The sequence below is a fragment of the Zalophus californianus genome, chromosome 13 (assembly GCF_009762305.2).
Source record: "Zalophus californianus isolate mZalCal1 chromosome 13, mZalCal1.pri.v2, whole genome shotgun sequence".
NCBI lineage: Eukaryota > Metazoa > Chordata > Mammalia > Carnivora > Otariidae > Zalophus > Zalophus californianus.
Window position 1 is genome coordinate 77381818 of NC_045607.1, and position 16328 is coordinate 77398145.

Consider the following 16328-nt stretch of genomic DNA (forward strand, 5'->3'; position numbering starts at 1 on the left):
AATTGAAGAAGTTATATTAGAAACACAGGTAGCAAATACCTCAAACTCATCACTTCCTAATCATTTTACATTTTACTCTTAAGTTACGCTCCTGAGGCTATTTTTGTCTCTCATGCATCTGTATGGCAGAAATACTGTAAGGGTTTGCTTCTTCACGTTTGTTCCAGGCTTCACATCCACATTTGAACCTTGAAATTGGCCACATAATACACCATGTGGGTATATTTACACCACGGGAACTGGCAAATGCCTTTTACGAACCAATGAGGTACCATGAACTTTTTTTGAGACTTGCATTGGGGGTAAGGTGGTGCCTTTTTCCTATTGGATGTGGAACCCAAGCGAATGCAATGTCTGCCACTTTGAGGGCAGGTCTCCAGTTAGAAGTGGCCAACACAGCAAAAGACAGAGAGGGACAATGGAGATCAACCAGTACCTGGGGCCATGCTTTGAGCTCCATTTCCAGCAGTACCCGATACCACCCTAGGCTTTTTGATTAAATGAGCCCCACTAAATTCCTTTGGTCTTGAAGCCAGTTTGGGTAGATGTTTCTGTAATTTTTAACTAACAGCCGCCTCAAGGATACAGCAGAATTTCTATCAGGCACAGAATCCCACTCCTAGCCAGGGAGGAGACTTCACACCGTAACGTAGAGAGATGGGAATCCTCCTGACCTCCATCTTGTTCTGCGCTTGCATTATAATTCTCTGCTTTACAAACACATGTTTGTTCCATGGAATGGTTTCATTAGCCTTCTATCATTTCCCTTGGCAGCAGGGATTAGCTCTTATCAATGAACTCCTTTGTTAGAGTGGGAGACATTCTTACTAGGTTATCTAACAGCTCCACTGCACTGTTCTCTTCTTTGATAACAGAAAACTTTTACTGTGGATGGCAAAGTCCCAGAGGATGAGTCATGAGTTTTCTAAACCCAATAAGGTAATCGATCTCATTACTCTTGATCACATTCTTGCTTTCAAGCCTTCCTTACAGCTGAGTGTGGCCACAGGACCTAGTTCTGGTGTGTACTCTGAGCTCAGAAGGCACAAACGTGCAATTATTTTTATACCAGGAATTACTCAATGAATATTTGCCTTTGTACCATTGGATGTATTAGTCACTAAGACAATAGAACTAAACAAAACAGATGTCATCCCTCTTATCTTTCTTGATCTTTATGACTGTTTTCTGGCCTCCCCCCCCCCCCCGCCTCCTTTTTTTTTTTTTTTTTTTTGGCCTGTGTTGAGAACAATGCAAGGTAGACATAGGTAGGGGCTAACAGAGATTGGATTGATTTTAGGAAGAAGCTTCATAACTGCTCTATAGCATTTGTGTTGTAAAGACTAAATAAGATCAAATGACAAAAGTGCCTATGACTGTGCCTGGCACATAGAAGACATCAAAAATGATAGTTGTATTGTTATGATTTACTTTTTTTCTCCCCAACTAGATCACAAGTTCTTTAAGACCCAAGATCTGATTGGTTCCACTTGCTGGTGTTTCCCAGTATCTAGAACAATGCCGGGCAGATGGTCCATTCTTTTTTTCTTTTTTTTTTTTTAAGATTTTTTAAATTTATTTGACACAGAGAGAGAGTGAGCACAAGCAGGGGGAGCAGCAGGCACAGGGAGAGGGAGAAGCAGACTCCCCACTGAGCAGATGTGGGGCTCGATCTCAGGACCCTGGGATCATGACCTGAGGCGAAGGCAGACGCTTAATAGACTGAGCCACCCAGGGGCCCCACCGGCAATTCTTACTACGAGTACTTGATAAGTTAATATTATCACTACTATCATCTGATAGTGAAATGTCAGACCAACTACTTATTAACTCCAGTGGGTATTTTGTGGAATACCTTCTACATCCTCTTTTTCAAATCAAGTCAAAGCACAAATCTCCCCCATGAAACCACCCCCTACAGGCTCTAATTTGCAGTTATCTTGTACTCCTCCTGCTTAACTGACACCACCTCTCCTCCCCCTTCCCACTTAACACTGCACTCAGGACCATTATTGTTGTCTAGTTGTTTCATATATGTGAGTCCTGTCTTCCTAAAATTCCATTCCACCAAGAGCTCTTGATTGCTTACCAAGTTCTGGGCACTGTGCCACGTTCTGGAAAGGAAATAGTAGCCACCTCAAGGAATCAGTAGCTGCCCCCTCTTTTAGTAGATACAGATGTGATGTGAAAAACTGTATGCACAGAGCATCTAGGTGGCAGAGAGGTGAGATTGTGATTCATCTTCAAGGTGGTCAGGGGAGAACTCCCAGGAGAGGTTGTAAGAAGGGAACATGATTTTAAAGGATGGTTGGAAAGTTTCCAATTGGTCAAGGTGAGGAAAGAATATTCTAAGGAGAGTGAACAATGTGTGCGCAAGGACAGGAGATAACAGGATGTTATCCTGGGGAACTTAGAAGCAATTCAGGACAAATGGGAAATCTGGGAAATAAGGAGGGGTAGGAAATGGTGGATGATAGAGGCAGTGGCTCTGTCCTGCAACGTTTTGAATGTCAAAGTCAGCATGGATGGTGGGGAGCCGTGAATGCAGTGGGCTGGTGGACCAAAGATCTGGTGGATCTTTGATATAGGGATAGAGGGTAAATTGGGAGAAAAAAAGACTGAAGTTCAGCAAAATTCAGGAGGAAGCAGGAAACATCCAGATGAGAGAGACTGGGGACCTGAGTCAGTGGTGGTGGGGCTGACAGACGGATTGGATTGATTTTTAGGAAGAAGTTTCATAACTACTATGACTAGCTCCAGTCATTGGAGGTAGAAAGATAAAAAGAAAAAACAGCGCTCTTAACAAACAGCATAGTTTTGTGTCTCTGACTTGGTAAAGTATAATACCACACATGCAATGTGCTCAAAAATAGTCTGTTAATAAGCCAGTCCCCTTTGCCTTCTCTGAACTTGATTTAATTTTGTGTCCAATTTTAAAATTGCTTTCTCTGAACTGGAACTTTCCAAGCCCTTGCTCAGCGTCTTGGTGCATTTCCAGTCTATAAGGATCCTCTTAATATTTCCAAGTTATTTGCAAACAGAAAACCAAAAAGGGACGTTGTTTTCCAACCACACATTTATCTGTTTAGACAGTAGGTAGCATAGTTTTCAAAAGAAGTCTGAGGATAACGGGGCATGACCAAGAACAAAGAAGGAAAGATGTCAAACTGTTCCAACACACAGCACAAGCCTTTTTTTTTCGGGCTCACACAAGGTAATAACACAATTTTTCTTGGTATTCAAGGTCATCTCAACCTCATTTAATTTTTAACTGTGTATCATAAACACAGATTTTTCTTGGAAAACCATTTTCAGACAAAGAAATGTCCAACTCAGTCTATCAGGGCTTCAGAATTATCAGGGAAGAAGAACAACACAGAATGAACAAAATTACTCTTGCATAAGCTACACTCCGTAAATACACAGCAAGGGATAAGGAAGTCTCTCATTGATATGATGGCTATCCTACATCCATTTTTAATTTCTAAGAATCGAAAACGGCACTATCAGAACTTCAGATAGATTTGGAAGAGATGATTTTAAATGATCAAAACTGTTGAAAGCATATCAAGTGTGTATAAATAGACATGGGCTCTTAAGGATTTTTTTTAAGATGAGGTCGGCAGACTACAGCCTGTTGGCCAATTTGGCCCACTACCTGATTGTGTACTGCCCCGAGCTAAGAATGGTTTTACATTTTTAAGTGCTGGAAGGAAAAAAAAAAAAAAGAACAATATTTCATGATATGTGAAAATTACCTTAAATCCAAATTTCGGTGCCCATAAATAAAGTTTAATTGGAATATAGCCCACTTATTTGTTCTGGATTGGCTGCATTAGTGCCATATGGCAGAGCCGATCATTGTGCAAAGCCTAAAGTATTTACTATCTGGCCCTTTCCAGAGGAAAGTTTGCCAACCTTTGTTTTAAGAGCATTCCCCTAAGAAACATGGAGGCCTTCAGTACTTGGAAGGCTTCTTCACAGAGATTTCCTGTGTCTGTGATACGTTATGTTAAAAGAAAAGCAAAAGCATGAATTTAGTAAAGGTAATATAGTTGCCATATCATGAAATAAAATAATATACACTCTCTTCTATACTATATTTAGGTTGCTTCTTATTTTATGCCAGTATCGCATAGCTATTAAGAATTTGCACTTCGGGGTCATTCTTTTAACCTCTCAAAAGTCTTAGGTTTCCTATAAAAACAGGGTATAATGGTACGAGCCTCATGAAATCATGATATTAAGCGAGGTGACTTTTTTCTTAAACAAATTAGTTAGCTCAATACCAATCACATAGGAGGTGTGTGATAAATTTTTTAGGAAATCTCAAACCCAATTAAGGACATTTTAACATTGTCATCTGAAAATATCATTTTTTCGTGATCCCCTCCCAGTACTGGTTCTAGCTTCTGCTTGGACAAGAAAATCTGCAAAACCCTGCTTACGTAATTTCACACGGTAAAAGCCCCTCTCTCTGTATTACTATTGGTAGAAAATGGCCCTGTACCCAAATCCGAGCTTGTACTTGACAGGAGAGTGGACCAAGGAGAGCCTAGGATGTCTAGAAATGGATCACAGCAGTAGAGAGTGTTGGAAGGCTGGTGGGCAACTGGATTACGCTCGTGAGCAGGACATTGGGATTTTCCACATTAGAATCCGCTCCAACTTCTTCTACAGGGAGTTCTCAGCTCCGTGACAGGCTGTCAATGAAATCTTTTTGATTTGGTAGCTAAAAACATTTTTGTTTTTTTTCCCTCAGAGTCGATGCAGTTCTTGTCATTTTATCCCATTTTAACACTACCATTTTTCTTTTATTACTCAATGTCTTAGCTGGTGTTTCCCACCACAAAAGCTCTTAGAAAATCGTGAGCATGTAACGCTGCAATTCTTGGAAATGTAATGATTTCTGTCCTACTGGCTTGCTGCTATCTATGTCCTGCCTGAGCTTGCTTTGTCTCTAGAACAGGATGGCTGTGGATTCCTGCAGAAGAACCAGAGCCTAGGGAGCACATGGTTCCTTGGCTCTGATGCTGGCTCCCTTTTCTTTCCTCATCTCCCAGTAGGTTGAGAACACCCTTAGCACAGGTATTGTCTTCTGCTCCGCGGGGGCAGTCTGGAGGCAAGTGATAAAGGGCATGAGGAGGAGAACCCTCTTCAGCTGGCCCTAGCAGAACTACCTTTGCCTAAAGATGGCTGACAGGGGAGAAAAATCCCCTGAGACAAACAACTCTTTTGTCTCCCCATACCCCCAAATCATTTACAGAAACACCAGAATCCCAGAAGGCGGCAAATATCTCCGCAAGACAGCTGAGAAACAGAATTCCTATAGGTCCAATATTCTTTAATCTCATGAAATGTACTAATCTCACTTTTTTCACTTCCTGTATTTTGACTTATTATTTTGAGGGAAATCTCTCTGAATTTTATCCTTGTTCCTCAGTTATGGTTAATTGAGTTTAGCCACTCAAAAGAAGAACAAATTATTTCAGCATTCTTACATACCCTAGTCGGACTCATGGTTAAGAGGACAAAGACAAACACCCACACATCAGCCTGATGTGTGGGGATAAAACTCCAAAACTGCAACGCTCGAATGCATGCCTGTGAGTGGAATGGGGCAGGGTGGGGGAGGGGGGTGGCCTCTTGTCTACTGGTAGGAGTAGCTCTCATCATCATATTCCAGCTCATACTCCTCATCCTCATCCAGGAGCCCATACTTAAATTTCCGGTAAACAGTGCCATCTTGGCCCATGTAGACAATGTCATCACCATCATCCTCATCATAGTCCCGGTCCCTGTACTCAATCACCTGATCCTCCTCCAAGCTGGGGCTGCTCTTATAGGAAACGTATGACTTGCTAGGGTTGGCCAGCTTCTCATAGCCGGCCTTCACTACCGGCTGGCCTCGGCCCCGCGATTTCCTCCAGGCAATCACAGCTGCCCCAAGCAGAAGCACCAGCATAACGGAGGAGGTGATGAACAGGGCTATCTTCGTCTGTTCACTGGCAGGCCCAATTTCGCTTGCTTGAAGGATACACTCCTCTGTCGGAAGAAGACCCCAAAGGAAAAGCGGAGAGGGGAAGGGTGGGAGAGAAGAAATGGAATGAGGAAAATTGGCTTCTGAGGTAAAAAGCTTTGCTTTCTCTTTGAAAACTAAAATGGTAGAATCCCTATCTCTGATTTCCCTAGAGGGCACACCACTCGACAGAATTGTTCTGTGTACCCCCTGAGAGTCCCAGTCTGTGTCTGATGATACCAACAAACCCTTCTAGGATGAAGGTCAGTTTGAGAAATAGAGTCCCCTCATCCTCATACCTCATGAGTCAGTCACCAAATATCCAACCTGACCAATCGATTTTTCTATTTCCTTCTTAAGAGAAATATTCCATCTTGGGCCATGCTTCAGTTACTGCTAAATGCTCTCTTTTTTGTTTCAGCTCTGACTTTCTCTAAGACTGATTCCTCTCCCCAGGCACCCTTCAACCTGGTCCAACATTCAAGGGCAGAGAAGATTATTTATAAAGCCATTGACTTTTTTTTTTTTTTTTTTTTTTTTTTTTTTAGGTAGCCTCTGTGCCTAACATGGGGCTTGAACTCATGACCCTGAGATCAAGAGTCGCTCTCTCTACTGACAGCCAGGTGCCCCCAAACCATTGACTTCTACAGTTGTGTGGGGCCTTAGAAATTAATTAGGTCAGACTTCTGGAGAAGATGGTGGAGTAGGAGGATCCTAGGCTCACCTCATCACATCTAGATAACACCCACATCAGTGTAAATAACCCAGGAAATGACCTGAAGACTGGCAGAAGAGAATCTCCACAGCTTAATGAGGAGAAAAGGCAAATCAGCTGGAGAATAGGGTTTGTTTTATTTTCTGTTTAGTTTTTAAAGTAGGATCCACGTGCCCAGTGTGGAAATCAACATGGGGCTTGAACTCATGACGTGAGATCAAGACCTGAGCTGAGATCAAGAGTCCGATGCTCAACCGACTGAGCCACCCAGGCGCCCCTGAAGATTTGTTTTATTCTTTTTTTTTTAAATTTTTTTAAGATTTTGGAACACTACATCAAAAACTAATGATGTAATGTATGGTGATTAACATAATAATAAAAAATAAAATAAAGATTTTTAAAAAATTTTATTTGTCTCAGAGAGAATGGGAGAGGACAAGCAGGGGGAGGGAGTGGCAGGCAGAGAGAGAAGCAGGCTCCCCGCTGAGCAAGGAGCCCGACGTGGGACTCGATCCCAGGACCATGGGATCATGACCTGAGCCGAAGGCAGATGTGTAACCAACTGAGCCACCCAGGCGTCCCTGAAAATTTGTTTTAAATACCAAGTTAACTTACTCTGGTAAATAAGTAGAACTCAATGAAATGATTAAAAAAAAAACAAAAGAAATTAATTAGGTCAGTCTCTTGCTTGACAGTTGAGGAAACTGAGGCCCACAGAGAGCACGTGAATTGTTGCCTGTCAGAGGCAAATCTTGTCTGTGGAGCAATTAAAATTCAAACCCAGGGGTACCTGGGTGACTCAGTCATTAAGCATCTGCCTTCGGCTCAGGTCATGATCCCAGGGTCCTGGGATCGAGCCCCACATCGGGCTCCCTGCTCTGCAGGAAGCCTGCTTCTCCCTCTCCCACTCCCCCTGCTTGTGTTCCCTCTCTCGCTGTGTCTCTGTCAAATAAATAAATAAAATCTTTAAAAAAAAAATTCAAACCCAGGAATCTAAATTGCATACTGTGGACCAGAGACATTCAGTCAAACACTCAGTTGTGTTTTTGGGGTCATGCATTCTGTAGCCCTAATCTGACAGGAAGAGTGGTAGCTTCTTTAAATTCTGATGACCAAGTTGAATGATAGGGGACTCTTGTGTATAATTAAGATTTCTAAAGTTGAGAACTCTACCCCCTGTCGTTCATCCACCAGCCTCTGTTTTTTTTTTTTTTTTTAAAGATTGTATTTATTTGGTAGGGAGAGAGAGAGGAAGCATAAGCAGGGAGAGTGGCAGGCAGAGGGAGAAGCAGGCTCCTCGCTGAGCAGGCAGCCCGATGTGGGACTCGATCCCAGGACCCTGAGATCATGACCTGAGCCAAAGGCAGATGCTTAACCGACTGAGCCACCCAGGCGTCCCTCACCAGCCTCTGTTTTGACGCCTCGATTGAGAACATGGAGTAACCAAAACGTCACAAAAGGAAGGACCAAGCCACAAATTCAGTGATGAGCTAATTTTTCTTACTTTTCAGTCATTTATTCAGTTGGTATGATTTGGGTAAATTACCCATTTTTTCCCCCCTATTCTTCAACCTGCCAAATGGAAGAGTGAAAGAGAGTATGAGAGCACCAGAGAAAAAACTAGCGGGCTCTGTAGGATGTACAAGTTGAAATGCAGGGTAAGTCTTCCATAAGTGGTTTTTGAACCACCTGGGTCTGCCCCCAGGATTCTTTTATGAGATTTTAGGTACATTACATATACTAGCTTAATGGATGTAATTCTGCTGCCAATTATTTTAGGGGCCATTATTTTTGCTTATTACATACTGGCCAATTAGGTCTGATTCATCACCACTATGTATTTCCCTCTCTTTTTGCTACTGATAAATAAGTTGCTTATTTTATCCAAACTTCCACCCTCATGGGATTTTTGCCCATCAAGCAGAATTTCCTCTTCTAAAATAATAGCACTATCATAATTGTTTTTGTCATTAACAATATCAGCACAGAATTTTTCTCTGGAGGAAATATTAAAGCACCAGAGGGATGGATAAGCAATCTGTATGTGGTACTTGGAGATAAATACTCCCTAGGGCAGGAGAATCAATAAAAGATGTTTTGAGATTGTTTCAATTACTAGGGCGCCATATGCAATCATGTCTTACTCTTCTCCAGGCTTAGGTCTGCAGAGTCAGGGTCAGCCTCTGTGATCTGGTTTCTTTAAAGGAGCAGAGTCTCAGGAAAAAAATGAGCAGGTAATCAAGAGTGTTTAGACTTTTGCAGAGTTGCCCCAGGTGGATCTTCAAACGCCACAGAAGGCCCAGGAAAGCTGACTAAATAGTTCTTAGTTGGAATAGTCTTGGAGAAGCTCTGCACCCAACATGCACACACTTCTGGCTTCATTTAAAGCCACTGATGTAATGAGGGTTATTATTCTTAGCTGACATAGCGTGGATATTAGGCAATCAGACCCTGAAGGTGGATATGTATGAGGGGCTGGAGAGACCAGCTGTTTGTGGGGGTAGGAAAGCTAAAAGAAGGAAATATTTCATTTTTGGAAAGATGATATTTAGAATTTAATTGAAAGCCTAATAAAAAAATAAAAAAGAAATGGCTAGTAGCAGTTATGGGTCTGAGATTTACCTCACTTATACATGGACAGGCTCAAATAAATATGACGTCTCTTTGTCAGTCCACGATACATCTGAACCCCAAGGAAATGATCTGCTTCTGGACTAGAGAATGTATTTTAAGAAAAAAAATATCTAATATATGATAAACATATAAATAAAAATATTTTATATTTATGTATTTAAGAAGGAATCTCTCCATATGGGATCCTTCTGAGTTTGTGGCCTATGAAGACCAAGTACCCATATACATATAGATGAGGTCGGGGGTAGGAGACAGTTGGGGGCCTGGGAATTGGTAAAAAAGGGTTTTGTTTCTTTTTAGCTTTTGATGAAATTTCATTTTTAAAATGCCTTAAGTCTCTAAGGGGAGTCCTAGAATTTGGCTAACTTCCATAGAATGCGTCTACAGCAGAATCAAGGTAATATTGGCCTTAGCTTTTTGGATAGTTGTTTCTTTTCCTTGTTTTTCCAGGAGAGAAGAATAAAAAAGAAGAAAGTAAAGTTATAAAGATGAGATTCTAGGGGCGCCTGGGTGGCTCAGTCGGTTAAGCATCTGACTCTTGGTTTCGGCTCAGGTCATGATCTCAGGGTCGTTCGATCAAGCCCCCACGTCAGGCTCCACACTCAGTGGGGAGTCTGCTTGAGATTCTCTCTCTCCCTCTGCCCTTCCCCCTGCTCGCTCACTTGCTCTCTCTTTCTCTAAAGTAAATAAATAAAATCTTTTTAAAAACATGATATTCTAGACCGACTTGAGTTCTTATCTTAGAGGCAGACACCAGTGGAAAGAATGCAGGCTTTGCAGTCCAAAGGACCTACAGTCTAACTCCAGATGAGCCCTTAACATTGCTATGGACTTGAACATGCTAATCAAACCCTTTGGGTCTTGGTCTCCTCATCCGCAAAAGGGAATTAATAATATCTACTTATAGGGCGCCTGGGTGGCTCAGTCGGTTAAGCGTCCGCCTTCAGCTCAGGTCATGATCCTGGAGTCCCTGGATCGAGTCCCGCATCGGGCTCCCTGCTCGGCAGGGAGTCTGCTTCTCCCTCTGACCTTCCCCCCATCTCATGTGCTTTCTCTCTCATTCTCTCTCTCTCTCAAATAAATAAATAAAATCTTTAAAAAAAATAATATCTACTTATAGGGGTGCCTGGCTGGCTCAGTAGGTAGAGCATGCGACTCTTGATCTTAGGGTTATGAGTTAGAGCCCCATGTTGGGTGTAGAGATTCCTTCAAAAAAATCTACTTAGGGGCACCTGGGTGGCTTCGTCGGTTAAGCGGCTGACTCTTGATTTCAGCTCGGGTCACGATCTCAGGGTCCTGGGATCGAGCCCCAAGTCAGGTTCCATGCTCAGCAGGGAGTCTGCTTGAAGATTCTCTCTCTCCCTCTCCTTCTGTCTCTCTTCCCACTTGTGCTCTCACACTGTCTCTGAAATAAACAACTCTTTAAAAAAAATAAAAAATAAAAATAAAAATATCTACTTCTGTGAGTTGATGGACAGAAAGTTTTAGGTACGCAGCAGGCAGGCAATAAGAAGGTAGCTTTATTTATTCTCTGGAACTCTCCTCCTCTCCCCTCTGCTCTCATCCCCTTCCAGAGGACAGGCCCTTCCTCCGCAGGCTGCTCTTCCTCTCTGCTCACCTGTGGTGTCCCGGCAGTCACAGCAGTCCTGGGTGTTGGCGGGATTGGACGTGTTACAGCAGGGTAGGCAACGGTTGTCATCCATAAGCAGCACCAGGCTGGCGGGGCACATGGTACAGTTCTTGGTGCCAGGTCCCTTGCATTCCACACAGCTCTTGTGGCATTTTTCACAGTTAAACTTCTCACCCTGGTAAGAACAATCGGGAGATTCTTTTTGAGTGTGGAGGGATTAACAAGCCACCAGAGTTCCCAGGTGGGAGTTCCATGAGGGAGGGAGGCATGTCCGGGGGACAGAAGAAAGATAACTTGTTCTGGGTCATTTTAACTGTTCAGGGTGAAAGAACCAACTGTCTGCACTTGGAGGAAACCATTGCTGGGTCTCTCCATCTGAGATTTGCTGGTAACAATAGTGGGAGAACAGTCTTCTAGAATGGCTCAAGTTACCAACTGACAGCTAATGTGCTGTACCTGGTCAAGGATAGGTTGTGTCTGGCTCATTACTAAAACTGACCTTCACACTTTAAAAAATTTTCAATTCTTTTGCCCACATTTCAAAATTGGGATATTTCACTTGTCAATCAGTTCCTAGTTTCTCTTTAAAAACTAGACTGCCAACATGGTCATCACTCCCACATGGCAACATCCCAGACAGCTGAGGGGCAGTGACCCTCTTTTTGTGCTCTCCTAGTTGATAGAATCCCCAGCATTTGCTCCAATGTCACCAACACAGGTGACACATCAAATTCCACTTTTCATCAAGTCCGCGCTGGAGTTTTCTTTGACCCAACACCCTTCACTCAGGTACACTAATTAGCTTGGCCTCCGTGGTTGTTAGATGCTTGTGGCCCTGCCCCATTATAATATTTGTGACTGTTTAGCTAAAACAGTGAAATAAGAGATAAGGAGAAAGCGGCTTCCCTCCTGCCAAGTTGCTGCTTCGGTGGTGCTGGAAATGTAGATGAGGGGAGATGTCTTCCTCTGTTCTGTGTTTTGGAAGGATGGTAGAAAAATTAAGCAATGGAAATTGCCTTTATTGAGCACTTGGGCATGTTTCAGGTGCTGAGAAGGTGCTTTCTCAGCTGTTACTATCTTATCAAATCCTGGGTTAGCTGTCAGGATACCTGGTTTCAATCCCAGCTTTGTTACTTACTACTCATGTGATCTTTAGCAAATTATCTAATCTCTCTGAAACTAAGGAGTTTCTCCAAGGTGTAAGGATGTGAAGAGAGCTCCTATGTGAATATGTTGGGTCATGTTAATTTCACCATGGAGAGATTTACTTAATTTCTACAGTTTGGAAACACAAGAAGTTAGTGAACTTAATATCCATGGTTTCTAGGCAAGGAAATGAAATATATCTCTCCTAATACACTGGGCAGGGGTGGAGGAAATGGAAGACCAACAGTAGTTATGTAGTTTTGACATTATTCAGGCATTTCAGGTTAGACAGCAGAGGGGTAGGAGAGAAGATATTTCTTCTTTCTTTCTTTCTTTTAAGATTTATTTATTTATTTGAGAGAGAGAGAGAGGGATTGAGTGGGGGAAGGGAAGAGGGAGAAGCAGAGAGAATCTCAAGCAGACTCCACGCTGAGTGTAGGACCTGACCTGGGGCTCGATCCCAGGACCCTGAGATCATGACCCTGAGCCAAAATCAAGAGTCCGATGCTTAACTGACTGAGCCTCTCAGGCACCCCAATGTTTCTTATTTCTGATATAATATTCTTAAGTGGACCTGAAACTTCTAAGGTCATGAGCAATGAATGTAGAGGTAAATCTGAGGTCCTCATTATATAACTTCCCCATTATTTATCTCAGGTCATCTCAGTTCCTTTGGCTGAGATTAAGGCTACAGATGGGTAGTGCCGTTCTTCTGTGATGCAGTGGTAGAAGATTATAAAACTAGAGCAAGTGTAGGAATTTTAGGACTTCTTGACTTTGCCCAGAATGACCTGCGGGAGTGAGCTCCCATGGCTCTGCAGAAATGGGGGAGGGCAGAGCGTGCCCAGCTCTCAGTACCTCTCCCACTCTGTATTCCCCCGCCAGACAGTCCGAGCTGCAGATTCCTCCCATTAGGTGGTAACTCCACACACAGGATAAGCAATTCAATGCTCCTTTTCCTGAAAGAAAAAAAAAGTGATTCTAAATTATGAGGGCTGACCTTAGATTTCAACCTCTGTCTTGGGTCCAAAACTCTTAAGGAGCAAGGAACATGTCAAGCAAATTGAAGTGGAAGGATGAATTGATTGAGGAGTTGGGGGAAAAAATGTCTACAAGACACCAAGTGCAGACCTAGAAATTATCCACTTAGTCCAATCAAAGTAAACTCACATTTGGAAATTGAGGGTTTGGAAATGATAGATCTTTTATGACAGCAAAAAGAAAGGTTTTCAGAGAATGAGAAATCATGTAGAAAGGTTCTAAAACTTTTGTCATTCTGCTTGTTGTTTAACTAATATGGAGGAGGAGAATGATACCAGATGATTTGGAGGATCCTGATACTCAGTTGGTGAGGAAATCATGTTTAGGCAGATTCTAAGAAATACTAGACTTAGAATTTAAAATGCCATGGTTAAAAGAATTTAGCAAATCATTTTGTCCAGTTGTTCTTAATTTGAGAAGGGTGGTGGCGGTGCTGATAGATTCCTTTGAAATTCTCTTGAAAGCTAAAAACTTTCTTTTCAAAAATTGGACATGCTATTTATTTATTATTATTATTCTTTATTTATTTATTTATTTATTTATTTATTTATTTATTTATTTATTTTATAGAGGGAGGGAGGTGGGGAGGGGGAGAGGGAGAGGGAGAGAAAGAACCCCAAGCAGAATCCACACTCAGCATGGAGCCCCACGCAGTGCTGGATCTCAGCACCCTGAGATTGAGACCTGAGCTGACATCAAGAGTCAGATGCTTACCCGACTGAGCCACTCAGGTTCCCTTATTTATTATTTTTCGAATAAATGAAAAGTAAGGCCCAGATATGTCGAGTCATTCATTCAAGGTTACATAGGTAATGGTCAAGATTCAAATTCAGTTTTGTTGACCACACAGTCCAATGCTCTTTCAGTCATACTGTCTACCTTACCACCTTATGACCCACCAAGTAGAGGAGGTCTGAATCTATAGGCTCTGTTTCTGTGGAGGTAATACCCCACTCTCCTAATTCAGAGACCCCAAGAATGACTGACCCAAGTGTTACCTCAGGCAATACCAGACATTAAGGTACAACTTCTGGAAAGGGTTTGGAGAGAGGAGATCTGAATTTTCATTCATTCCCTTAGGAAGGTCCTGGTGTTTCTGCTGAGAATTTCAAAACAAGAGCAAGGAGATAGATGGCGGAGGGGGGCGGGGCATGGAATGTGCCTAGTATTGTGAGTCAGAACTTGATACAGGTCTAACCATCAAAAGAATACTGTACAGAGTGGTTAGTTGAATTTGAAGTAGATCCATGAGTCCTGTCCTTCACAATCACTATGGAGTTAAATCAACTTTTCGTGTCTGACCTATGAGCTCAATCATTTATATTTACTTATTTATTTATTTCATTTTTAAAAATAATATTTTTATTGTTATGTTAATCACCATACATTACATCATTAGTTTTTGATGTAGTGTTCCATGATTCATTGTTTGTGCATAACACCCAGTGCTCCACGCAGAACGTGCCCTCTTTAATACCCATCACCAGGCTAACCCATCCCCCCAGCCCACTCCCCTCTAGAACCCTCAGTTTGTTTTTCAGAGTCCATCGTCTCTCATGGTTCATCTCCCCCTCCAACTTACTCCCTTCATTCTTCCCCTCCTGCTATCTTCTTCTTTTTCTTTTTTCTTAACATATGTTGCATTATTTGTTTCAGAAGTACAGATCCGTGATTCATCAGTCCTGTACAATTCACAGTGCTCACCATAGCACATACCCTCCCCACTGTCTATCACCCAGCCACCCCATCCCTCCCACCCCCCACCACTCCAGCAACCCTCAGTTTGTTTCCTGAGATTAAGAATTCCTCATATCAGTGAGGTCATATGATACATGTCTTTCTCTGATTGACTTATTTCACTCAGCATAACGCCCTCCAGTTCCATCCACGTCGTTGCAAATGGCAAGATCTCATTCCTTTTGATGGCTGCATAATATTCCACTGTGTATATATACCACCTCTTCTTTATCCATTCATCTGTCGATGGACATCTTGGCTCTTTTCACAGTTTGGCTATTGTGGATATTGCTGCTATAAACATCGGGGTGCACGTACCCCTTCGGATCCCTACATTTGTATCTTTGTGGTAAATACCCAGTAGTGCAATGGCTGGATCGTATGGTAGCTCTATTTTCACCTGTTTGAGGAACCTCCATACTGTTTTCCAGAGTGGTTGCACCAGCTTGCATTCCCACCAACAGTGTAGGAGGGTTCCCCTTTCTCCACATCCCCGCCAACATCTGTCGTTCCCTGACTTGTTAATTTTAGCCATTCTGACAGGTGTGAGGTGGTATCTCATTGAGGTTTTGATTTGGATTTCCCTGATGCCGAGCGATGTGGAGCACTTTTTCATGTGCCTGTTGGCCATTTGGATGTCTTCTTTGGAAAAATGTCTGTTCGTGTCTTCTGCCCATTTCTTGATTGGATCATTTGTTCTTTGGGTGTTGAGTTTGATAAGTTCTTTATAGATTTTGGATACTAGCCCTTTATCTGATATGTCATTTGCAAATATTTTCTCCCATTCTGTCGGTTGTCTTTTGGTTTTGTGGACTGTTTCTTTTGCTGTGCAAAAGCTTTTTATCTTGATGAAATCCCAATAGTTCATTTTTGCCCTGGCTTCCCTTGCCTTTGGCGATGTTTCCAGGAAGAAGTTGCTGCGGCTGAGGTCGAAGAGGTTGCTGCGTGTGTTCTCCTTTAGGATTTTGATGGACTCCTGTCTCACGTTTAGGTCTTTCAACCATTTGGAGTCTATTTTTGTGTGTGGTGTAAGGAAATGGTCCAGTTTCATTCCTCTGCATGTGGCTGTCCAATTTTCCCAACACCATTTGTTGAAGAGACCGTCTTTTTTCCTTTGGACATTCTTTCCTGCTTTGTCAGAGATGAGTTGACCATAGAGTTGAGGGTCCATTTCTGGGCTCTCGATTCTGTTCCATTGATCTAGGTGTCTGTTTTTGTGCCAGTACCATACTGTCTTGATGATGACAGCTTTGTAATAGAGCTGGAAGTCCGGAATTGTGATGCCGCCAGCTTTGCTTTTCTTTTTCAATATTCCTCTGGCTATTCGGGGTCTTTTCTGGTTCCATACAAATTTTAGGATTATTTGTTCCATTTCTTTGAAAAAGGTGGATGGTATTTTGATGGGG

At 42.4% G+C, this 16328-nt stretch overlaps 1 protein-coding gene across 3 annotated transcripts in view; it reads right to left on the reverse strand.

Moving 5' to 3' along the window:
• Positions 1–2651: 2651 nt before the first annotated feature.
• Positions 2652–16328, reverse strand: part of PCSK5 (proprotein convertase subtilisin/kexin type 5) — a 470351-nt gene continuing 456674 nt past the window's right edge. For all 3 annotated transcript variants that reach the window (XM_027616047.2, XM_027616046.2, XM_027616045.2), the window contains 3 exons: positions 13003–13103; positions 10987–11173; positions 2652–6045 (listed from right to left, as the gene is read on the reverse strand). In XM_027616047.2, coding sequence (XP_027471848.2) covers positions 5651–6045; positions 10987–11173; positions 13003–13103 — 683 coding nt within the window. In that variant the 3' untranslated portion in view covers positions 2652–5650. The remainder of the gene's footprint in view (positions 6046–10986; positions 11174–13002; positions 13104–16328) is intronic.